Raw genomic sequence first — 26,190 nt, forward strand, 5'->3', positions numbered from 1 at the left:
GGCCACTCTGTCTCCGTCAGTCCGGATGGTTGAGAATGAGGTCATGGGAGGCCTCAATCATATGTAGTCTTTTTTTTTTGTAACAGTATTTTTATTGGAGTTTCACAGTTTTCACCCATATTAAGAGATACAACAACAAAGACAAAGCAAAAAACAGCACTCACTTACACATACCTGCATATATATACATATACATACACACACATACATACATACACACACATATACATGTATGTATATATATATATATATATATATATATATACATACACACACATACATACACACACATACATACACACAAACATACATATATACATACACACATACATATACACACACTCACCCATACATACGCATACATACACACACACATACATACATACATACATACAGTGTAGTTATGAAATACATAGATCACCACCATTCTAAGAGAATCCTTGCAGCATAATAGCTGATACTTCAGGTTCTAGGTAATTTAGGTAAGGTTCCCATACTTTGTAGAACTGATCTGTCTTAGAATGCAATGTACATGTCAAATATTCCAGTGGCACCCATTCAAATAGTATCTTATGCCAATCTTTAATAGAAGGAACTTTATCACTAATCCACTGTAAAAGGATGTTTTTCCTCGCTGCGAAGGTAAGGATGTTGTAAAGCCTCCTCTTACCCACAGAAGTAACATGCCTACTAGGTAGACCTAACAGTAGAAAGACTGGGTCCAATTCTAGATCAACCCCTAGGATCTTTTACATTTCTTGCAGAACACCAGACCAGTATCTTTGTATTTTGGTACATGACCATAAATCATATGTAGTCTTATTACATTGCTTTACTGACCATACCTGTTAAGTGGTTGATGCTATTGCTATGATTGGAGATTGATGCTATTGATATACACTTACTGATTTAATACTGTTGGGAGTCCATAGGATCCCTAGAATTGACACTGCCTGACTGCTTGAAATGGAGAAATCACATGATTTGGTCCTGAACCAAACTGTAGCCTACACACTGACAGACAGTAGGGCATTGTTTTATCAAAAGGACAACGTCTCTGAATGTTGGTTTATTCATGTTGCTTATTATGGGTGAAGGTATGCAGGCATTCTCCATTGAGGTTTCCAACATGAAGGAAATGTTATTTCCAACGTCCTGTGTGTCAGTTGATACTACTGGGTTACTGTACATAAAATCATCCAGTAATTGCTGTCTGAAATTTGATGTATTCATTCAGTCATTTGAAGAAGAAAAAAGGCTTTATTTTCTATGATTTTATTTTTCATACATTTGTTGTGTAATAAATAGACATGAGAAACAGGCTGATGATTCCACCCCATTCCCATGTCATTTCTGCACCATGTTTTTTTCCTTTCTCCACACTGCAAACAAGTTTTCATAGAATTTACAACAGAAAATACTAAATAAAGCTTGACACAAGCTGAAAATACTGCCACCAGCTTCACCAGCTCTGTCTGACACAGATCTCTCAGCTGTATTTCTGTAGCAAATCCCCTGGAACAAAAATATATATATATATATATTCACAGTTAAAGTATTTATTCATTTTAAGATTACAAAGGAAATGGGCAGAAAAAAATGAAGACGTTTCTACAAGAAACAATCTTTCAAAGGGAAATGGAGATTTTTGTTCTGTACAAGATGCACCTTTCCTTTAAATAAACAATTAAACCCATGTTTTTTTAAAGATTACTTTTTTTTTTACTGATCCCTGAAAAGACCACTTCAAATACTCAATCTTTTGTTAAAAAATAAAAAAGATGCATCATTTTATTTATTCCCCATGACGATAAAAAAAAAAGAAAAGCTTCAGGTATTTTTCTATACAAGTGATCCTGTACAATATAAACATCACGGTTGTTAAAAAAACTAACAAAAGACACTATGAGCTATCCAACTGAATGAGAAGCAATGAATTACTTGGTTGTCAGACTTCTGATTGGCTAGGAGGGCGTAAGCAGAAGTGCAAGCCTCCAGTGCATTCACAAACAGCAATGATTCATGAAACTGAATGACAAGAGACAATACCCACGCGACAAACATACACAAACAGAAGATTGAAGCTTGGGGTTCTTAGTGTGGTGGTGATAGTGCAAGGTCTATTGGGTTGTTTCAGATTAGAAACACTGAGTAGAATACTGAACTAACTTGTACCGGGAGGGACCTGACATGTTACAAAGAAGCACCATGGGGTGAGAACACCTAAACCAGCCACCACCAACACACCGCCAGCCAGTAAAATAAAAACAATGTCACGTACACCACACACATTCATGTCATACAAACACATTCACACAGGCGAAAGTAGACAGCAATTCATAATAGTGCATGCGCATTAACACAGTAGCAAGCGGCAGATTTCAGAAACACTTTTGCCCTGTAGTCATGGAAACCCCAGAAGCTAGACATGTATATGACACTTGTGGTTTAACTTACATTTATAAACTGCCTTCTTTTCTAGCCACACCCCCCATTCCAAGGCTTTTGTCAAGGTAATTCTAATGTAAAAAGTTCCTCTTAACTGCAGTCATGTGAGAACATTGGAATTACATTTACCTAGGTTACACCTATTTTTACTATCATTTTCCTGTTGTGAACTTTATAGAGCATTGAATAAATGCTTTTCTCAAGATTTAACACTGGAAATGCAATGGACACCTGTATGGCTTCCAGACAGCATTGGATAAGCTTTAGGAAGAAATCTAAGCCTGACAAAAAGCCTAAAGCTAATAATGCTAGTTGAAATTGCTATTCACTCATCAGCTGTACGGATCGGAACACTTCCTTAGAGCAGTCTTTTAAATGGTGAATAACTTCTATAACATGGTAACCTTAGCAACCAGATTGACATGTATGGATGTCATGTTGGAGGTGAGAAGGCATCATGAAGTCCAAACATTTCAATACAATCTGCATCAGCAGTCTCACTGTGCAGGGATAACAACGTTTGCTATGGAAGGAATGATGTGCCTATGGTTGCTTTTGGAAACACTATACTACACTATGGTGTAAAAGCTCACTTTTTAAGGAACCCATCTTGCATTATTTTCCCATTCCCTATTTCTACAGTATGGCCTACAGAGGGCAGTACATTCACTCATTGCACACAAAATACAATAGTGTTTTGGGGGGAAGACAAGACAGTATGAAGGGTCATTTCTGAATGACAAAGGATGGCAAAACCATTGGAATAACATTTTATAAATCTCTGAAAACGTATTCCTTCATGTTTAAATAAAGTAACAGACAGCAGCATACTCCATATTATTTGCTGGAATGAGCAGGTGTGGATTCATCTGCACTCCAGTGATCTCCACATGTTGGTGAATTGATGACACAATGACTCATTCTGTAGCTTCAATTACATCAGTTTTCTGCATTTACAATGAAAACAAAAGGGAGGGGGGGGGGGGGGGGGGGGGTTAAGGAAATGGAGGCATCCCCGCAGGCTTGTCCTTGGGTAGCAAACCCAGTTCTCAGGACCCGAAACCTACTTCCTGTATGTGCCACTATGACCACCAAAATGGTGAGAATAGTGTCATCTCCCATGGGGGAAGCGGTGTCCCTCCCACGGCCAAGTGTTTTCATTGTGCGTGTCAACAGTATTAATGAGCAGCTAGAGCTAGAAGTGTGTGTGTGAACATAGAAAATGGGGGGGGGGGGGGGCTACGTTCCACGTGGTCTCCGTAAAGCTTATGAGAAAAGTTGGAGTAGGTAAAACTGTACAAGCCAAGACCAGACCTGGGGGGAACCATGCTGAATGGAACACAAAACAATTAAGAGTGCTGCACCAGGAAGCCAGATGGTGTACAGCATTGTGGAAATTCAAAGGATCACTGGCAGAGTAGTAGAAAACCCATGTTTATGTCCATTTTAAAGAGCACCTGGAATCGTAAACAATCTTGAGTAAATATCTGCATGTATAAAAAGAGTCCCAGACAGGTAGCTGCACTGTATCCAGATGATGGGTTGTTTACCCATCTCCTGGTTCTTCCACCCCTCCTCTTTTGTCCTTGTGTTTTTAGCATGGTGTCTCTGTGTGTGTGTCCAGGGAATGGGGGACAACGTTAGTTGGTAACAGTGCTTGTTGTTTTCCGGGAGTTTCCCCTTGGCCAGGGTCTAACGTTAGTTCAACGTTCCCCTACAGTTCTCTGCCCCACACAAGCAGGGGATCTTCTCGTCCTCGATGGGGAACTTGTAGTCGTAGGTGATCTCCTCGTTGACATTGATGGGTTGTCGGGAGTAGATGACGATCTTCTTTTGGGACTCCACTGTGATCACCTTAGCGTAGCAGTTGGGCTGAGAACACGAACAAAACAGAGGTGTTAGCATCAACGTGTTTGCTAGCCTAGCAATGTGAAATTGGGTCAACGAATTGACACTTGACTAGATTCAGTTTTGAATGAGAGGAGACACTTACATTGCAGCTGTGGTTGATGAAGCGGGCGAAGTTGCCACATTTGGTGGCGTCTATGATGGTGTCGTGGTCCACACGGAACATGTAGCTGCTCCCGATGCCCTCGTCCTCGTAGCGTTTCTCCCTCATGTCAGCAATCACCTGGGCAGAGGATTGGATGGGTTTACACTTAGCCTGCTTAACACTCACCTGTAGGACATGACGATTTGCAGCCGGCACAAAGTACACGTCTGTGTTGTCGGATAATCTCTAGAATGCTTCCCGTCTGCACATAACCTCCCTCAGACTGAGAAGACAGTTCTACTCACCTGTCTGATGTTCTGACCCACGTACTCAATCACCATCTCGTCAGCAGCAATTGGCTCCATAGCAAACAAACCCCAGTCGTGGATATGCGACTTACAGAACCGAATCTTCTTCTTACGGAACTGGGGAAAGAGTAAAATAAAACAAGACAAGTTGAAGTGACAGTATTGCATTGACACATTAACAGAGTAAAATAACAGTGGTTGTGTGTGGGCTGTGTTTGGCCTTTGGTACCTTCAGCTGGTTGAACTTGAGCAGGTCGCTGTCACAGCTGAAAGAGGACAGCAGGCGGCGCTGTTCTGACCTCCGCTCAGAGCCAGCTCTGGTGGAGACTAGGGGCTGCGCGGGAATACTCTTGCCCTGCAGAGCGAGACAGAGTAAGGGAAAGAAGGAGATTGAGTGACATTAAGAAGGAAAACACAATGAGCTCCTAACGCCACCTTAAGGCAAACAGACGCGTCGAGAAACACAAACGCGCAGATGAACAGACACCCTTGCTGATGTGAACTCAAGCCCATCAGCCCACTCTCTGCTGAAACCCACCTGCATGTCTATGGGCCCCTCCTCCAGCAGGTGCTTGTTGCTGTTGAGGTATTTGATCTTGTCCTTCTTGTCGATCTTGTAGTAGCCCTCGCTACGGGCACAGCCAGTCATGTGATCCCTCATGCCGTCGTCCCTCCTCTTCCTCTTCACCGCTGGGATGTTGGTAGGTGCAGGGGAGTCAAGGGAAATCATTCCAAAATACTTTTGGAAAAGGCTAAACCTTGGGTTGGTAGAACCATGACCAAGCATTTCTAAATGTACAACTATCTAAATTGCTTGATGACTAAGCAATACTAAAAAGAACAGGGAAAAAAGGACAATAAAGGAACAACACTTTAGGACAAAAAAAGACTAGCTTGTTTGTATTCGAGTAGAGAGGCATCAGAGGGCCCTATCATTGCTATACAGTTAAAGGCAAATATGAATGTACTAGCAATAAATGGGCAGTAATATTATCAACGGCAGTAGTAAAGGATATGAGGGTGCTGGACCCACAGCGTGTCGTTGAGCCAGTCGTTGCCGTTGTCCTGCTGCAGCATCTTGTCGTACGTGACCTGCAGGTGCCGGATGTCCTCCTCATCGATGCCGTCGTTCCAGATGTCGTACAGGATGGTCATCTCCTCAAACTCCGAGCGTGGGACGTAGTGGGGCCGCGGCGGCGTGAACGCGGGGGAGTGGCTAGCCAGCAGCAGCTCTTCCCACCCTCGCCGCACCTTACGGGCAGGCTTCTGCACGTGCTCCTCTTCTTCATAGGGGAGGAACCGGTCGTCAAGGGGCAGAACCGTATGCGGCTCTGGCTCCCCTTCCCGGAAGTCCAGGCCCACTGTGGAGGAGTCTAGCCCAGCGCAGCCGGGGATGTCAGGAAGAGTGGCTGCAGCAGCCGTGTCTGCAGAGAGTTCTCGGAGCTGGGCATCGTGAGGCAAAAAGGGGGGCATGGAGGTGGGAGTCACCGAGAGCTCCATAGACTCAGTCTTAGGAGAAGTCAGTGCTGCCAGAGCTGCCAGTGCTGCAGCCTTTTTACTCTTGGGTCGCCCAGGCTTCCTCTTAGGCGGGGTTACGTCCGGGGGCACTGGGAGGTCTAAGGCCGGGACAGCAGGCAGGTCTTTTGGCACGCTGGTTAAGGCCTGTCCCTGGAGGGAGTCGGGGGGCAGGGTCTGGCTGGCCAGGGTGCTGAGTGGAGGCTCCTTGAACAGCGGGCTTTCTGAAGAGGCTTTCCGGTGGATGGGAAGGCCAGCAGCCAGGGCTGTGGGGTCTGGGAAGACAGGGGTAAAGGTCAGATCTCTGCCAGGGGTTCGGGGGATACCTGCACTCAGGACGGGGGACTGGGCAGGGTAGGAGAAGGGGCTGCCGGATATGTGGGGGGAGCTGAGGCTGACCAGGCTGCTGCCAGTCAGAGGGGCATCGCTGCCAGGCGTGACGGGCACGTTCTCAGTGCTGTTCTGGGACTTGCCCAGGCCCCTTGCCCGGTCCATCAGGTCCCTGCCAGGGGTGCGGGGCACATCCTCGTCTGTGGACAGCCTGGCCCTAAACGGGAGGTCCGGCATGGGGCAGGGAGGCGGTAGCAGGAGGGAGTGGCCTCCCATGGCTGGGGAAGGGGGGAGGGGGAGGTGCATAGGTGGGACTACTAGGGATCTAGGGAGGGCTGTGTCGGGCTCCAGGGATGTGGAAGCCCCTCTACCTGGCGTATAGGGCAGATCCTTGTCCTCTGTGTGGGCCTTGGGTCGAGAGTCCTGGTCGCTGTCAGCCAGGGAGCCTGTCGGGGTGGGTGGCCGCAGGTTAGTAACATCATCCTGGGGCTCTGTCTTCAATACAGGGATGGCGACTTCCACGTCAAGGTCCGACTCCTCAGCTGAAAGACAACCAACATGTCATGACAATCTGTCAGTTAAAAGCAATATGCAGAGTGTAACATCTGAAATGGCATCTGAAACACAAAGCTTGTGTGGTTAGGTAACAGGAGAGGGTTAAGACCTGGGACTCCTTTGGGTGAAGGTGGCCTGAGGTCCTCCAGGCTGGTCCGGCCAGGCTCCGCTGCTCCCTCCACCTCGCTGAGGGATCTGTGGTTGGGCTTGAGCTTCAGCCCCTCCCTAGGCCTCTGGTCTTCCTCTAAACCAGCCAGCTCGGAGGGCTCGTCCTCTGGGGGAGGACCTAAGGGCGTGCTGGGCGCCTTGGGTTCCACCTCCTCCTCAGATGATGAAGACGAAGAGGAGGATGAGGACGAAGATGTCCGAACCCGGTCCTCGTCTTTATCCGGTAGACTCTCCACGTCTACCGCCGCCTCCTCCTCTTCCTCCTCCTCTTCTTCTGCCTCCTCCTCTGAACTGGAATCATAGTCAGAGGAGTCCCCACTCGCAGAGGAGTCAGAGACAACTTTCGAGGATGCTGAACTGGCAACATCTGTGGGAGCGAGGAGGAGAGAGAATAGGACAAGTTACAGAGGCAGAGTTTACACACAGTACCCAATAACTATGGTCATTGACATGAGCGTGGATTTACCCTCATCCGACGACTCCGATGATTCACCATCACTGGTTGAGGCCGCCTCATCTTCGTCCTCATCCTCTTCCTCTCCACTCTCCTGAAAGGTCCAATCACAGAGGTTAAAAGCTATTATTAAAAGCATTGGTCTACAGTATGATGCCTCAGGTTGCCTTCTCCCAATGAGCTGAAGCACCTGTTGAAGGTTGTGATGGTCAACAGTTCGTCTACCATTCTAGGACATGTGGTCATTTGATTGACAGCTCACCTTGCCCGATGACAACCTCTCAGAGGCCTCTGTCTCGTCAGGCTCCTCCTCCCTATCGGACAGAGACTCCTCTTTCCCAGAAGTCTCTACTTCCTCCTCTCCCTCGCTGTCCAGCTCCAGCGGCCGCGCATGTCGCCTCCGTAATGCCGCGCTGTCCTCGTCCATCCTGGACCCGTCTTCTGGAAGCTCCGCTATGTCCTCCAGCTCATCGTCCACAGGCGTGGAGGGTCGCGCTCGCTTAGTGTCCCCGGTGGAGGTGGCATCAGGTGGGTCCTTCCTCTTCACCTGAAGACACACACACATTAATCATCTCTGACAAATACAACTGTTGAACGATTTTACAAAGCACCAGAGCCCTTTAGACATATTCTTAGTCAATCCTAAAAGTGGCTGGTGGTACCTTGAAGGAGGGCAGGCGGATGGCTCCTCGGAGGCCGATGCCCAGGCCCATTCCCTCATAGCCTAGGCCTTCTCCCTTGTTCCAGTTCTCCAGTAGACTGGAGCCCATGGTCTCTTTGGGCTTGGGCTTCTCCTTCTCCTCCTCGCCAGCCTTCACCGGGGTCAGGGACGCCTGGGGGAAGGAACAACATGGTACTCACATGAAAGCCTGTTTGCTATCTGGCTAGTTAACGCAGGAGAATACCTGGCTTGAATAGTCATGTCATTGCAATTAAAATGGTAGCTAGAGTTTGTGAAATAGCAAAGTACAACAACCTAGCCAGTTCACACAGCAATGTCCTTCATACTCAACGATTTCACCCATTTCAACTAACCAAATTCTCTAAATATATAGCTCTGTTATACCTACCTTGTTGTCAAGAGTCCATCATTTCAACACATTCAAATACATTTTACCTCATAACCTCGACTTCGCAAAAATATGAGGTTAGTTGAGCTTTTCTGATACAAAACATTCCAGGAGTTCTAATTTAGGCTTTCCTAACAACATTAATTTTGTATCCAAGCAACAATGGCCACAAAAACACTGAGGGATATATATTTGAGCTAAACCAACATTGACAGGCTTAGTTAAAAAAAATAATAATAATAAAAAATATAAAAAAATGGTCCACTCTCATGAACACAATTGACTGTTCACGTGAGACTGAAGTGAGACTAGATAGGAGCTGGATTTGAAGTATGACTCACCTTGGCTGAGTGTTCTTTTTTATCCCACCACTCGTCAAAGGCCCTAAAGGCCACCACCTCCACCATCTTACGGTTGAGGTCCCTCTTCATGATGGCCTTCAGCTCCTTGACGATGACCAGCAGCACCCCTTCCACGGTGGCCTTGTGAGGATCCTCCTTCTTAGCCTCGTAGCCCGGTGGAGGAACGGCAGGGTTGAACTTGGGCATGCTGGGATGGGGCCAAGGTTGCTGCCCGTGGCCCCCTGCACTGGCAGCTGGGGTGCTACTCATGGACAAGGGTAGGTAGGGACCCCCAAACTGCATGGCTGCTGACCCAGCTGAAGTCGTCCCTCCGGTGTTCATGAAGTGTGGGTAGGGGTAGGGCCCCCGGGTCTGGGCCATGCGACTCAGCATTTGGGTCTGCATCTGGAAGGACATGTGAACGCTGCCCCATTGAGGCAGGCAGCTCATCAGCTCCATCTGCATCATGGGCACCATGCCATGGGGGTAGAGGTGAGGCAGCATGGGGTGGGGCACTCCAGATGCCAGGTGTGGGCCCGGGACGGCAGAGAGGTGGTGTGGAAGACCGAAGCCTGCTTGAGGGGGTAGAGGATGAAAGCCGGGGGGTGGGAGGGGCATAGACTGCATGGGGGACACAGCAGAGTGGACCACGATGCCTTTGGCACAGTCGCCACTGTGCGTGGGTGTGCCTGGCATGTCGTCCTCATCCGAGATCTCCATGTCTTCCCCAGAAGACTGATGGCTCTGTGGGAGAGGGAAAGGACAAGGTGTCAGGATCTCTCTATACAGTATATGACCTGATAGAGTCAAATGGTAAGCCTCCACACAATGAGCACATCATTTTTGTGCTTCAATACGTAATACACTTATAATTTGGTTGAAATCCAGAGAGGTTAGAAAATATATCTATATCCTCTATTGAGGGATCCAAATTGTGGATTTAAAAGAACATGAATCATCAGCGTACAATAACACCTTTGTTTTTAAGCCTTGTATTTCTAATCCCTTGATATTATTGTTGGATCTGATATTAATAGCTAACATTTTGATGGCTATAATAAATAGATATGCTGATAGTGGACAACCTTGGTTTACTCCTCTCAACAGTTTAACATTTTCTGAGAAGTAGCCATTATTTACTATTTTATACCTAGGGTTACTATACATAACTTTAACCCATTTTATAAGAGATTCTCCAAAATTGAAATGTTCCAGACATTTATATAGAAACTCCAGTCGTACTTTATCAAAAGCCTTTTCAAAGTCTGCTATGAATAGCAGGCCTGGTTTCCCAGATTTTTCATAGTGTTGTATTGTTTACAGTACTTGCCTTATATTTTCTCCAATATATCGTCCATGTTAAAAACCTGTCTGATTAGAATTAATACTTAACTATACCTATGTGCTATACATTTTGCATCACAACATCACGGTCTTCCCTGTGGCTCAGTTGGTAGAGCATGGTGTTTGCAACGCCAGCATGGTGTGTGCAACGCCAGGGTTGTGGGTTCGATTCCCACGGGGGCCAGTACAAAAAAATAAAAAATAAAAATAAAAAAAGATGCATGAAATGAAATGTATGCATTCACTACTGTAAGTCGCTCTGGATAAGAGCGTCTGCTAAATGACTAAAATGTAAATGTAACAACACTGAAAGCCTCCAATTTTTTTAATGGACTGGATCTTTATTTCCCACTTGTATCCTGTTTCAGTAATAATGAAATCAGACCTTGAGTGTCTGATAATCTACCATTTTTATAGGAGTGGTTAAAACATGCTAATAACGGTCATCTGAGTATATCAAAAAAGGTTTGGTATACCTCAACTGGTATGCCATCCAGCCCTGGAGTTTTACTGGACTTAAAGGCTTTAATTGCATCAATAAGTTCCTCCTCTGTAATTTCACCTTCACATGAGTATTTCTGTATTGCTGTTAATATTACATTATTAATAGATGGAGGCAACAAACAAAAACCTATGCTTAAAGAACTTTGCTTCCTCTTTCAAAATATAATTTGGTGAACCATAGGTGACCCCATCATTTGTAACAAGTTTTAGTCAATTAATTTTGGTAGCATTTCTACGTTGAAGAATTTTTTTTTTTTAAATGCATTGTACATTTTTCCACATTTTCCATCCAGTATGCTTTTTTATTATAATATATTACACTTGATCTTCGTTGAATAAGTTCCTCAATTTCTTTTAGTTTTTCCTCTAACTTATTCTGAGCCTCTATGGTATTGTTTTTATTGCCATCTATCTGTTCTGTTTGACCTAAGACTTAGCAACTCAGACTTTTGCTAATATTTTCAGTCTCCCCAAAAAGCTTGTCCATTTCACGTAACATCCATAAACGCACTTCATAATTGCTTTATTTCTCCAACATGTCAATATTTACAAGTCCACTTTTTGGGGTATACACTCCCCCAAGGGCTACTATTGACGCACAAATCAAAAGTTTCATTTACATTTTGCTTGTCCATTCTGTGAGACATTAAAGTAGTGATTTTGTGTGAAAAATGCAATGCCCAAAACACCGGAATCGCCCTAGTAACTTAAATGGATTCTGAACACAAGCATGAATAAAATGACGAATGTTTCCCCCAACCCATTAATAATAGCCATCATTGTTAAACAAACCATATCTGGGTGGCAATGAAATCATGATTCATGAAACAAACAATATCATAAAGACTTAAAAAGCCTGGGGAGTGGCGTGTGTGCCAAACTGGTCATATTATTGAAATGTTTGCTTTATGATAACATGAAACATACAGGGCTATGTGGCCAATCCTGAATGTCAGGCTCAACAGAACCAGTAAGTGTTGAGTGTTGAATGGGGCCAAAGGCCAGCAGGCCCTGTAGGCTACTCCTCCCCTGACAACGTGTCCAATGAGCTTTAAAAAGAGGAAGTGAAAGTGTTCTCTATTCCCCAACAGCAGAAGGAGTCCGGTTTCTCTTTCCCAGTCACATCACTGGGTGTGGGTCTACTACTACCAGGGCACAAGCTAGTTACAAACAGTGAGTATAAAACATGAGGAAAATAACTGTTTACTCATCAAGAGAATAATTACTTCCTAAAGTACTTTTCTTTGACTATGAAAGACTAGTTGAACCGATAGAGGCCCTATTAGGCCCTAAAATTGTACCGCAACTGTATTGCCACTTACTTTGCCTGTCAAATTGCTCTGGGATCAGGTTTTAAAGCCTTTGTTTGATGTTTCTCTGATACATGTCCACACTTTGGAGGGCTGGCTGCAATGTTTAATTGTGCCATGTAGAGAATTAACTAGCAACTTTAGGAGCTTTGCATTTTTGCAAAATGATTAATACATGTTTTTTTTAAACACAAAGCCAAACAAACAGAAAGACCATGGAAATAGATCGTCAAAGTACATGAAAAGTATGAAGTGTATTTCTTTGAGAGTTCTGATGGCAGGGGAAAAACAAACTACTCAAACGTTCTGTATCCCAGTATGTTGTTGATAACTTCACAGCATACCAAGTTTGAAAGAAACCCATAAAATAACAGTCACTGTTTGCTGTGAAACCAGTATAAACCATTTCCTCTAGTAGCACAAGAATGAAACGAACCAAAGTGCGGGCCTGTTTACTTCCTGTGCCCCCTCTATAACTGCCAAATAGATCAGGCTGCAAGCAGACATCTCCATAGCAATACTACTACTCTGGCAAATAACATGTCATGTATAGAATGGACCCTCTATTCCCCCTTTCCATCCCTAACTTTCTAAAAACAGTGCATCTACCCAAAGTTAGGATGATACTGTTTGTTCTTACCTCCACTTTGTCTGTGGGTGTGTGGTTTCCGAGGCGACCATCCTTCAGGTCAGTGGTGTTCATCCCATGGAGATGGTCTGGGGAGATGACCCTCTCGAGGAGCAAGCCTGTTCCAGGGATGGGCTCCTCATCATCGGAGTCAGGCAGGGGCGTGGGGCTGACGTCCTCCAGGCCTGTGCTAGAGGGCCGAGAGGTGTGGGTGCCCCCATAAGGAGGGATGGGGGACAGCTGAGAGGAAGAGGAGGAGATGGGGCTCCCCTCCATACGCACCTCAGTGTCTGATGAGTCGCCTCCAGGAAGGAAGGGAAGCTTTGTCCTTTTCTCCTTCAGCAGCATCTCGATACGGGAGTCCAGGCTATTTCGCTCTGACTCCAGCGAAGGGGTGCCAGGAGAAGGTGGGCAGTGCTCTGGTTTCCGGGCAAGGGGGGTGCTGGGGTGGGCCTTGGGTTCAGGTGGGGGTTCTGGAATGGGTGGAGTACCTGGCTTATCCTTGATTGGCATGAAGTCAGTGGCAGGGGCCATGGGGGGCTGGGGGGGTCTCCGGTACTCCACCTCCCGCTGGACAGGCTGGTGGATCGGAGGTTCTGAGGGGGGGAACGCAGGGGGCATGGGGGCCTGCTGGTAGGGGGAGAAGGCTGACTTAAAGCTGGCACTGGAAGGGGGAGGAGGTGTGTGGGCAAAGGATGAGGCAGAGGGAGGGGGTTCAGGTGGGGCAGGTTGGTGCTGCTTAAAGGCAGACTGTTCAAAATTGCCTCGGTAAGAGGAGGAGGATGAGGAGGATCCCGATCCCCCAGCGCCATGGACGTAGCGCCTCTCCGGTCTCCGGTTGTAGGCATCCTGGAACTTGCTCTCGTGTCTGCGAGACTTGTAGCTTCCGGAGCCTTCGGTCCGGCTAGACTGGTAGGCTGGGGTGCCCTGTCTGCTGGAATAGCTGGAGTCCTGAGAGAAGGGGGTGCTGGTCTGGCGAGGGGTATGAGGGGTGCCCTGGGACTGCGGCGTGTCTTGCCTTAGGCTAGAGTAAGCCGTGTCCTGGGACAATGGGGTGGTGTTGGTGGCGGCGCCGCTGGGGGTCACTGTGCCTCCCACTGCAGCAGATGAGCTGCTCTCAGAGAGCCGGCGCAAGGGTTCACAGGCCTGGGGAGGGACACACCAAAATCTGCTTAGGAAACCCACTCACAGAAAGCAGTGATGAAACACAGTCGGGTCAAATTAATTAAATTATTGCCACCCTTGATAAAGATGAGCAAAAAAAAAAAAAAAACCATAAATACAAATACTGAGCTTTATTGTGCAGTATGCTAAAAAGAAAATTGGGTAATTATATTATACTAATACAATTGCTCAGAGAAATATATTTTAACAAGCAATACATATTCTTCTCCAAAAAAGATGGGTCAAAATTATTGGCACCCCTGTTTTGAATATCTCACCTTGCAAGGATAATGCCACAGCCTTTTTATAAAAAGGTTTAATGAGATTGGAGAACACAGGGATCTTAGACCATTCCTCCATACATAATCTTTCTAGATCCTTGATATCCTTAGTCTGTGCTTTTGGACTGCCCTCTGTAGCTAGGTTCCCATCCAATGGGCAACATATCTGCATGCAAATATTCTCAAATCTGCATAAAGAAAATATATGCATTTACCCATCAGTGGTGCGTTTCCACAAAACTGACTTGCGGATAAAATGTGAAATGTGTGATGACGTAGTGCACAGAAAATGTAATTTTTCCACTTACGTTTTCATGTACTGAATAAAAATAAAAAGTTCAATGTGTTTCCATTGCATTTCAACAAATTTCAACTAGTTTAACAAAAACTGTTGTGTTAACTCATGTCTGGTCTTGGCAAGTGCGCTCTAGCCAAGAACTAGCAGATGCAGTGCGAGTAGGCTAGTCTGCATGAGATTACTTTGGATAAGAGCAAGAATTTCTATTTATCAAATGACAGTGAAGCATCATGTCATCAGAATAAGACCCTAGATATTTATTGGAAAGGAGCATCAAGCTCATCACCATGCACTTTCACCACCCAGTGAAGTACATCCTAACTTACATTTTATCTGTAATCTATTAACCTGCATGGTTTCTCGAGTCGTAGTGGGAAGACCCACACACACACACCATATCATCACGTGACTCCAAGTTTACCTCGATATGATGGTTATTATTGAAATATTTGCACATAAAGGCATTTCCACTGCCATTTCTCGCATAACTAATTTTAGACACAAAATGATCCCAGGTCGAACGAATAATTAATCGGTCGGCATTTAGAAAATGTACCGAAATCGCCTGTTTCCATCACAGATGATTATGATTTTTTTTCATACGATATCAGTTTATTTGCATAAAAACTGTGGATGGAAACATGGTTTGTGTGGCCATAGAGATCCACCTCCATGTAATCTGACCATTGCACAGGTTCAAATCCAAGTGTCTATCCCGTTTAGCAATCTCCAGGCGTTTACATTTGTTGGATGACATGAAAATAAAGCTCTTTGGCCACGCACACCAGTTTGGCGTCACAAGAAAAATGCATATGAAGAACAGAACCCCATACCTAGTGTAAAATATGGTGGTGGATCTTTTATCTTATGGAGCCATTTTGCTTCCACTGGTCCTGGGGCCCTTGTTAAGGTCAACAGCATCATGAACTTTACCCAGTACTAGGGCATTTTAGCCAAAAAACCTGGTTTCCTCTACCATGAGGCTGAAACTTGGCCACAAGTGGATCTTCCAGCAAGACAATAACCAAGCACACATTAAAATCCACAAAAATGAACATTTTGCATTAGCTATCTCAGTCTTCGGCTTGAACCCCATTGAAAACCTGTGGTTGAATGGAAGAGGACAGTCCATAAGCCAGGGAAGTACATTGGTTATGGCAGTCGCCATACCCTAGCTCAACACCAACAATGTAAAATAGGCTACTAAATCATTCTAATCCCGATTAAAAGGCAAATGCAGTTTAGCAGTATTAGCGGGTGGAATCCCCCCCGTCACTTTGCCATACCCTAGGTTTAGCTGAAATGACATCTTTGCCATAAGCGCAGACAAAGGATATCAAGGATCTGGAAAGATTCTGTACAGAGGAATGGTCTAAGATCCCACCCAGTGTGTTCTCCAAACTCAAAAATATATATTTTTTAAAGTCTCACTGTCATTATCCGCACATGGTGAGGTATTGAAAAACAGAGGTGCCATTCATTTTGACTCCCATTAAAATAAAATATTCCTTGTAAAAAAATGTGGCATTAAATACAGCTCAGTATTTGTATTATTTATTTTATACTATATTTTTTTGCTAATCAAGGGTGCCAAAAACTTTGGGCCTGACTGTATATAACATCAGATTATCAGCGCCATAGGTATGATTTCACTTTACAGGCCAACAGTTATATCTAAAGATGAATGGTCAAATTAGAGTTTTTGCAACACTTCCCATTATGTATTAATTGAAACAGCTAAAGACAGCCTAGCAGTGATTGCAGGAGCAGCTGGGCAGTAGGGCTACGGCTCAAAGTACAGGCAGCCCCTTTTCTCTGCAGGCAGGCAGGCAGACGTTCTTGACAACATTCTTTCCTGGGCCCCATTTTACCACCTGCTGCACTGATAGAGATTAGAGATAAGGGTGTCAGTTTAGATTGGCTAGGGGTTCACTGGGACTCACTTGAGTACAGGGCAGTAACAATTATACCTTTCATACACAGACCAAAATCCCACTAATTTACCATGCCTACTTCTTTTTACATGCTTTTTGTTAGATCTGAAAGGGGCAGGGGGTGAAAAACATAGCAAATGAAAAGCCACCTAAAGACCTAGACATGATTCCTGCATTTTCACAGACCATGTAACAAAAATACAGGTATTGTGTCTGTGTAAATGGTTCTGTGCTTTTTTGTAGGTAAATTCGTTAACACGTCGGCAGGTAGCCTAGTGGTTAGAGCGTTGGACTAGTAACCGAAAGGTTGCAAGATCGAATCCCCGAGCTGACAAGGTAAAAATCTGTCATTCTGCCCCTGAACAAGGCAGTTAACCCCACTCTTCCTAGGTCATCATTGAAAATAAGAATTTGTTCTTAACTGACTTGCCTAGTAAAATAATGGTAAAATAAAATGTAACACCTCCCTAATTTGAAATGCCAACAGCCCCCATGGTTTTACAACACACCCCACCCATCACAATTTGCAAGTTACAATTTGCAAGAACGTGGTAAAGGGGCTGTATGAAAGGAGGTTATATAAAAACATTGCCATATAATTAATATATATATATATATTCTTTATTAGATGTAATAAACCACATCTTTCTGAAATGGGTAAATGATTCAGGCATAGAGCAAAAAGATTCACCAAACAAACCTTTGAAGCTGGAAAAACTACTGACAGTAATTACTTAACTAGGTCTTCAACTGAATTACATTTCTGGTGAGATACAATAAACTCACACTGGCTATTCTGCAGTATATATTGACTACGGAACATACAGGGATGATTTCTGCATTTTTAAAATTACATATCTCGAAAACTAAGTCAACAATGGACAAACACCAAAAAAACATTTTTGGTTGGAGTTTTCCTTGAAAGTTGGGAGACTCAGGATTATGCTCAGAACTTTAAAATCAATTCAAGGGACTAGGGCCTTGTCTATCAGTTGGCACTGCAGAGAGACGAGTACTACAAAAGGTACATCAAATAGAATGTTCAGACAAATTAAACATGCTTACCTTTCCTGTGAGCCTGTTATGGAACACTTGCACATTTTCTCAAATACAACATAAGTGCTGCTAAACATCAACACAAAAATGGTGGTCTTACCAGAAGAGCCTCTGCCAGGCTACGAGGGGACACTTCTCCTCCCACCGGAAGTGTCCGAGGGGTGAAGGTGCCATTCAGAAGTAGCTGGAAGTATCGAAGGCGATTCTCTCCTGAATGGATAAGGTTAAGATATGGTACAATAAAAGTTTGGTGGCACCTTACTGAAATAGAAAATTATATTTCTCAGTTACCCTTTAGTTGACGCCTTAGGTGAGTAAAAAGAACATCATGCACAGCAATAAATACAAAATAATGTGATATATAGTGCCTTTACACCCCTCGACTTTTTCCACATTTTGTTGTGTTACAGCCTGAATTTAAAATGGTTTCAATTGAGTTGTCACTGGCCTACCTAAAATCCCCATAATGTTATAGTGGAATTATGTTGTTTGAAATTTTTCAAAAAATAAATAAAATATGAAAAGCTGAAATGTCTTGAGTCAATAAGTATTCAACCCCTTTGTTATGGCAATCATACAATTCCGGAGTAGAAAACGTGCTTAACAATTAAAATTATAAGTTGCATGGACTCTATGTGCAATGATAGTGTTTAACATGATTTTTGAATGACTACTTCAAGCTCTGTACTCCACACATACAGATAATTGTAAGGTCCCTCAGTCGAGCAGTGAATTTCAAACACAGATGCAACCACACAGACCAGGGAGGTTTTCCAATGCCTCTCAAAGAAGGGCACCTATTGGTAGATGGGTACAAATAAAAAAAATAGACATTGAATATCCCTTTGAGCATGATGAATTGAATTATTACACTTTGGATGGTTTATCAATACACCCAGTCACTACAAGAAAACAAGTGTCCTTCCTAACTCAGTTGCCGGAGTGGAAGGAAACCTCAGGGATTTCACAATGAGGCCAATGGTAACTTTAAAACAGTTAGAGTTTAATGGTTGTGATAGGAGAAAACTGAGGATGGATCAACAACATTGTAGTGACTTCACAATAATAACCTAATTGACAGAGTGAAAAGAAGGAAGCCTGTACAGAATACAAATATTCCAAAACATGCATCCTGTTTGCAACAGCACTAAAGAAATACTGCAACAAATGTGGCAAAGCAATACACTTTTTGTCCTGAGTACAAAATTATGTTTGGGGCAAATCCAATACAACACAATACTGTGTACCATTCTCCATATGTTCAAGCAAATTGGTGGCTGCATCATGTTATGGGTATGCTTGTAATATTTAATGACGGGGGACTTTTTCAGGATAAAAAAATAAACTGAATGGCGCTAAGCACAGGCAAAATCCTAATGGCAAAACCTGGTTCAGTTTGCTTTCCACCACACACTGGGAGAAGAATTCACCTTTCAGCAGGACAATAACCTAAAGGCAAAATCTATACTGGAGTTGCTTACCAAGAACACAGTGAATGTTCATGAGTGTCCGAATAACAGTTGACTTAAATCTACTTGAAAATACATGGCAGGACCTGAAAATGGTTGTCTAGCAATGATCAACAACCAATATGACAGAGCTTGAACATTTTTGAAAATAATAAAATGGACAAATGTTGCACAATCCAGGTGTGGAAAGCTCTTAGAGACTTACCCAGAAAGACACACAGCTGTAATCGCTACCAAAGGTGCTTCTACTTCTCCTGACTCAGGTGTATGAATGCTTATGTAAATGAGATAGATTTGCAAACATTTCTAAAAACATGTTTTCACTTTGCCATTATGGGGTATTGTGTGTAGATGGATGAGAATTATATATTTTTTTCATCCAACATGAATTCAGGCTGAAACACAACCAAATGTGGAATAACTCAAGGGGTATGAATACTTTCTGAAGACACTATTATACAATTTATTTTATAAAACTTGAAAACAGAAAATTATGGTTTGGAGGAGTTTCTGCATGATTTATAACAAGGAAATTTTTCTTGTGACATTTCATGGAAGTTTTAAATCACCAGCTACACATGGAGTTCATTAGCCTAATTGAAAAATCAATTTCCGGGATATATGCCTACTACTGCTGGCAGGTGAAAATATAATAAATTGACAGTACTCAGTAGGCCTAAGATTTTCTGCTTGATCTCCAGCCTATCTATATAGGCTACTGAATAGGCTACCGGTAGGCGTATAAACCAAATGCATAACTGAGCACCTTCTGCTGACATGAGAGGAACCACTGTCTCTTTAAGAGAATACAACTGTTGCAGGTTCTTGATGTGTCAATTTTAAATAAGATACATGATATTCCATTTTGAAATATGCACAAGTCCTTCATTACCGATATTAATGGCTACAGCCAAAGATATTAAGATTGTAAAATGCAGCTAGCATGAACAGGTAAAATATTGTTTAATTATAGGCTGAAATTAAGCAACTATATTTTGGCTGTAGTTTAACATATTTCAAGCCTAACTGTTTGATTATAGCCCGTCCCTGTGCACAGAAAGAAGAAATAAACAACTACAAGTATAACTAATTAAATGATTACTGAAATAAGCAGATATAAATCAAATAAACAAGTCAAAACCAATATAGGCCTAAACAGTGTTTCATTTGTATTTGTATTCTAGTCAAAATAATACCGTTCTGCAGTTTGTACACCGTTTTGATGCTCGTGGGCTGAATCCCATGTAAATCGTACTGACATTGAGATGCAATTACTCTGATAACCAAGCAACCAGAGGTAAATGTATACACGTGACTAAATGTTCTCCTCCAAAAGTTAAATTAGTGACACCTTATAAATAAAGGATCAAGTTACCACATATGCGTAAATGTAGTTTCTACAACTGAGAATTATTTGCACATCATTTATAAATACTCATATATTTAGCCCATGCAAAGATTGCTTACCTTTAGGATCCAGCTCCACGTGGATGATGTTGCCCATGACAGACGTGTTCTGTAGAGTCTGGACAGCATCCTTGGCTGCTTTTACAGTTCCAAAAATAACTTTAGCTATTCCTAAATGCTTTTTGTTCTTCGGATTGTATAGAATTTCCACCTCTTCTATGTCTCCAAATTTCTTGCACATGTCAGTCAAAAAACCTTCTCTGATGTTATCATTCAACCTTGCAAATGTCACCTCCTTGGGTGGAACACGGCCGATGTAACATTCGTCAATCTGGAGAAATAAAATAGTTGCATTAAATTATGAATGTTACATTTATTTATGCTACAGCATATTTATCCATTAGCCATTGAAACCAGAGTTACAGGCTTCAATGTTACAAACAAAAATAAAATGCATGTATACCTGATTAAATGTCATCATTTTAGGACAGCTGCTGTTCACATTTTGAAAAACCAAATAACCACAATAGAATGGTGTTGACATAGGCTACATCATGCAAAATGTGTATTCTATAAAGGGACAGTAGCATGTGCTGCCTGCCTGGAGCCCTAAATAAAAAACATGACACAATCAACATCAGCGAGGGGGTGTGTCTGCATACCTAAAACTTCGGAACTTTAGAAGGCTGTAACAGCCCGAAAATGTCTAAATCATTGCATATTCGGTTAAGATCTCAGTGGTAAACTCATTAGCCTACCTTAAACTTCGGAACCGGCAGATCGATCTCCTTGTACTTTGTCCAGAGACGACCGATTCTCGGGTCTCGGACGATATCAACGGGTGGCATCCCAGGGTTCTGTAGAATGAATGATAAAATGTAGCCTAACCATTCAAAGTTCTGACAAGCAGGAATATTATAACAGGTCGATTGCCGACCAATCAAGTTGATTAGAGTTTCTTTTTTTACATAAACCCTTGACTGCGTTTGTAGCGACGGGATAGTGACACTTTTGATGCACTGTGTCAGGTGCAGAAAGTAACGTGTCCTGCCCACTAACAACGTACATTGTGTCAATCTTTGAGGCAAACACTCTGCAACAATGTAGTGAAGGGGTTTCTCTTTTCTAATACGGATGTAACACTTACGGGCATGTTAAAAGTCGTTCCATCGTAACGATACAGTTTGTGCGATCCCTTTTTCAACGCTGGGTCAATAATCAACTTGAAACTTCTCCAATGGTGACTTCGTTTCTCTCCCGAACTGCAAACGGGATGGTGGTTGTCCATGCCGTTCGCCAAACCTGTGTAGAAATTTCAAGAAGATGAGAGCAACAGACTCACGCACGAACACTCGTTACATTGTAGCGATAGGCTACAGTAGTAGATGCTTGAATTGCAAATACTGAGGAAGAAAATGGGGGTCAGAAGAGTATCCCAGTAACCGAAACAGACATTACAGAGGAAAGAAAAAAAAAAAGAGCAGGCTTACTTGAACTCTGCTTTCTGCCATGGTCTTCGTTTAGCCTGTTTCTTTCCCCTGGCTTGGACATGATTTATCCGATCGAACGATATTTTAATAATCAAACGGCGAGATCGTTTACCTCCCACTGATTACACTACATGATTTAAAGGATACTGTCTCCTTTTTGCGAGCCAACACATATTGTGCCTCCAGTCTGGGGTTTCGGTCTCTCCCACAATACACCACTATTGAGCTTCCCTTCCCTCATACCATTCGCACTTTCGATTCGAGGTTCTTTACGTATGTGTATATTTTGGAATATTATTGGACACTTTTAAACACAAAGTCACATTAATAAATCAAGATATGTATTGCATTTTAATGTAAATATTTAAAGTAATTGTATAGTAGCTATAGCTCGCACATTGGGCATGTAATAAGTGTTGAATCTACCGCCTACATTTACTCAAACGGCAAACAAGATGGACATAGAAGGTAGACGCAAGTTCTGTCTAAGCACAGATCTAGGGTCAGTATTACGTTTTAATTCCTGATTGAAAAGGTTAGCCAAAGGAATTTTAAAGCCTGACCCTAGAGCTGTGCTAATGGTGTATCTCAGGAAAACGGTTGGGTCTGTTTACAATATATTACGTAAATAAAACATTACTCAAAAACAGTTTGCGACTGCAGACTAGGACTACATTATAACCTATGCACTTATAGTCTGTAATACCCTTATAATATCCAAAAGCCACATATGGGGAGATTGAAAACGAACCATTTATCTTAGCCGACACGTTTTGCATTATTAATCTGATCGATTGTCTTTTTGAGCTTTTGTGTTAAGTATGCTAAGGAGATGTACCATCCATTGCATGATATGATATTTTGCAGTGCTTGGGCAATTGGCTGGTTAACAGTAGCAGTTCCACTGGCCAATCAGAGCGAAGCTCCATTTTAGCTTCTGCTATTAGAGGCACGGCTGAGGAATCCTTTAACAGTGAGCAGAGAGGGGGCTGAGCGCGCGCTCAGCAGCCATTTTCCTGAAATGGGACTCAATGGCAAATATGGGTTTCCTTTGTTCCAAAAGGGATCTTATACTTGATTTCCTCATCTCTTTATGGACTATGATAAATTACAATGATTCCTCATTGACAGGATTGAGAAGAAGGAAGATAAAATACTGGATGTTATCCCTTTGACATTTTTAACCTTTTTTTCCTCCTCTGCTTGGAATCCATCTTTGTCCTAACTAGGTCATGGCACACCCATAAAAGTATTTGATTCTAAAGTAAAAAATAGTGAATAAACAGCTTGTAGTTGCTATGAAGAGAAAGTATAATGACATTGTAATGGCATTTTGCACTGTAAATGGCCATGTATGATAGCATTTGTAAATTACATTATTAACTTTTGTAAATTTTTAAATGTAGGAAATGTGCAGTTACTGTTATTAAAATATCAGAATTATGTTTATTCATTGACTTCTATCATACATTATCATTTATGAGTAATGGTGTCAGTAGAATTGCCACCTCTCTTCAATACATTAATTTGCATGCTGTTTTAACTGTATCCATCAGAGGCTAAGTATATTTGCTGCTCTAATGTCAGCACAAAACAGGCCAGAGAGCAAATGGCCTTTCTCAAAAATGCTGAATCTGGAAATTGGCTGTTTGTTCTCAACTAACCCCCTTTTTCTACATTAAAGAGTGGGTGCTTCTCTTTCACATGGTAGGCTACAGCATCTAGTTACACAACAGATACCTTTAATGCCCTGAAAATCAGTAAGTATTCTTCCTTCAAATGATGGCTCATGCACTAAATGTGTCAAATGATAAAGGTTCATAGTAAGGAGAAGCCTATAGGCCTACCATTTTTGGGGCATTAGACAGAACGAATGTGAGGGTAACATTTACCTGACCTTGCTTCAAGGGCATATTTTTATTTCTGTAGAATTCCAGACACAATCCTACTTATTAGTATCTCCAAAGGCTAACCACATAGATACTGAATCCAACAGGAAGCAGATGAAAAATGAAACTAATGAAAATATTTACCTTAACATTGTGATGAAATACATTTATCAGGCCTAAATGGAACGTTTTCATTCCCATCTTCGGATCCTCTAATATTGGATTAAGGGAGGGGTGGGGTTGCAACACCTAAAAAGGAAGAAAACAATTAGCCCAAAACTATTTCACTTGAAGCTTTTGACTTAGTCTTTACTGCTATTTGACCAACGAATAACAAATGCTGAAAATCTTCCATCAGCATCAGTGAGAGCAATATGCAAACCAACTCCCCTCTCTCTTCCTGATGACAGAATTGCAGTCAAATCCCTCACCCTCGAATTTGAAGATGTTAAAAGTGAAGCTACACGACATAACATACTGCCATGGAAAGCTTGTAATTTTAAAGGTAATGGATTTTGAGCTGTCTCAAAGCATAGACTATAGTTCTAAACAACAATAATGGGAAAGTTGATTGTTTTAAGAAGCAGGTTCACCAAGGATGTATTTATCCAAGTTTATCTTAACAAGTATTATATTGTTGGAATTAAATACTAATCATACACTTACAGTTAATTAAACATGTAATCCAATAGAAAGATGTCTTATTGGGAGCACTGAAATGCTTTAAGGGGTCATTAATCTTGTAGACATCTCATTGCTCCCACTTGTCCAAAAACGACCTTTTTATATGTACTGTTGTTTAATGGCTTCTCTGCTGTTCTGTTCTCAATTTCAAAATGGCTTCTTCATAGACAAACGAGATCACTATGTGCTGGTTATGTTGCTGCGCCATTGCTGGGCGAAATAGTCAGTCGCAAAAAATAACTGAGTCTCCCATACAGGTCTCTGTTTGCCCACTGGAAATGTAGCATTTCAATGGTGCGCAAGAAATATGACTTCAACGGGTGTGTGTGTGTAAAAGAGTGTAGGCTACAGCAGAATTCAAACGACAGAGCGGAGAAACATGGCACATTCAGTCTAGTTGCTGGTAGATCTAAACCGGTTTTGGCGAACGACAGTAATCTGAGAATCTGGCCGGTTGCCACGCGTCTGAGAGAACTGCACCCACACAGCCATATAAGGTCAGAAGAAACGATTTCGAACATAGTGCTGTATTTCGTTCAGGATACTCAAAAGGGATTTCAGACTTCTTCGTGCTCTCTATTTCCCCTTCAAGATAATTGTTCGATGTTGTATTTCGAGGTGTTGATCAGCTACTCAGAAGATGTTACATGTCAGACAAGCAAGATGTAATCCATCCTATAGGTGAAGCAGAACAATGGGACCAAAACAGTGTGTGTGGTGAGGTTGTTTTCCCTGAGTAAGGGTCTCCAGGTGTGCTCGTCTGGCTACAGTTGCTATGCGTACAGTAGTCTATGCCATGCATAATGCTGATCAATCTTAGTCTCTTGATCAACACAGCGGTTGAATAACCTCACTGTCAAAAACAGAGAACAGTCTACATGTCGGAATTGTTTTAGTCAACTTTAGAGGAGCTGGGTTTTCCAGGAAGGGTTCAATATGCATTGCACAATTGCTGCGTAATTGGCCAAGGGTAAAAGGATCGTCGAACCATAAGGTCACGAGGCTAAACTAGCCTAAACCAGCCATCCAACGACGTGTTGTTTACACCCTCTGAAAACAACATTGATGCGTTGGGCATACCAGCAATTGATGGGCCTTTCTTGTAGAGAATATAACATATAGAATATAACCATGCAGACCATTCGTTCCTCAGTGTTCAAATTATTGCAGGACGTGTTTTTACTATTATAGAAGCAACTAGAGTGGAAAGTTTAAAAAAAAAAGAGTTACGCAAATGTCTATGACCGGCAGACCTCTATTAAAAATCCGACTGAATCATAGTGAAGTTTTTTTGTATGGCAAAGCCGGCCAGCTGTTTTTGTGCAATGTTAGCATTACGCAAGCATTGAAGGAACATAAACGCACACCCAGGGGGAAAAGGGAATGGGCCTCTTGTGCAGAAGACCAACGACTGCTCGCAGTACAGTAGGCTACACTATTTCTCTTTGCACATTCGTAAATACAGAGCCTAATACTCGGACCGTTGCACGTCAAGCTGTTCTATGCAGGCAAGATGGGTATCTATTTAGGCCTTTATGTCAATCTGTTAA

At 42.7% G+C, this 26,190-nt stretch overlaps 1 protein-coding gene across 4 annotated transcripts; it reads right to left on the minus strand.

The window, feature by feature from the left end:
- Nucleotides 1-1,259: 1,259 nt before the first annotated feature.
- On the minus strand, nt 1,260-25,852 carry setd1ba (SET domain containing 1B, histone lysine methyltransferase a). Of its 4 annotated transcripts, none has more exons than XM_014130662.3 (18): nt 24,623-25,852; nt 24,101-24,205; nt 21,725-21,879; nt 21,336-21,434; nt 20,638-20,908; nt 17,802-17,911; nt 12,981-14,114; nt 9,183-9,926; nt 8,434-8,604; nt 8,034-8,318; nt 7,784-7,865; nt 7,259-7,684; nt 5,766-7,136; nt 5,288-5,454; nt 4,979-5,104; nt 4,747-4,866; nt 4,442-4,579; nt 1,260-4,320 (listed from the first exon to the last, which is right to left on the minus strand). In XM_014130662.3, exons 3-18 carry the CDS (start codon nt 21,863-21,865, stop codon nt 4,147-4,149), a joined length of 5,559 nt encoding a protein of 1,852 aa, XP_013986137.2. In that variant the 5' UTR covers nt 21,866-21,879; nt 24,101-24,205; nt 24,623-25,852; the 3' UTR covers nt 1,260-4,146. The 4 variants fall into 4 exon arrangements, with proteins under 4 accessions (XP_013986137.2, XP_013986150.2, XP_082811425.1 ...); XM_014130675.3 differs by lacking the exons at nt 24,101-24,205; nt 24,623-25,852 and adding an exon at nt 22,068-24,052 and having other exon boundaries at nt 5,766-6,539; nt 6,966-7,136; XM_082955299.1 differs by lacking the exon at nt 24,623-25,852 and having other exon boundaries at nt 24,101-24,357.
- Between the last annotated feature and the right edge of the window lie 338 nt (nt 25,853-26,190).

This window comes from Salmo salar, chromosome 01, assembly GCF_965601325.2.
Source record: "Salmo salar chromosome 01, fSalSal1, whole genome shotgun sequence".
In the NCBI taxonomy this organism is placed as follows: domain Eukaryota; kingdom Metazoa; phylum Chordata; class Actinopteri; order Salmoniformes; family Salmonidae; genus Salmo; species Salmo salar.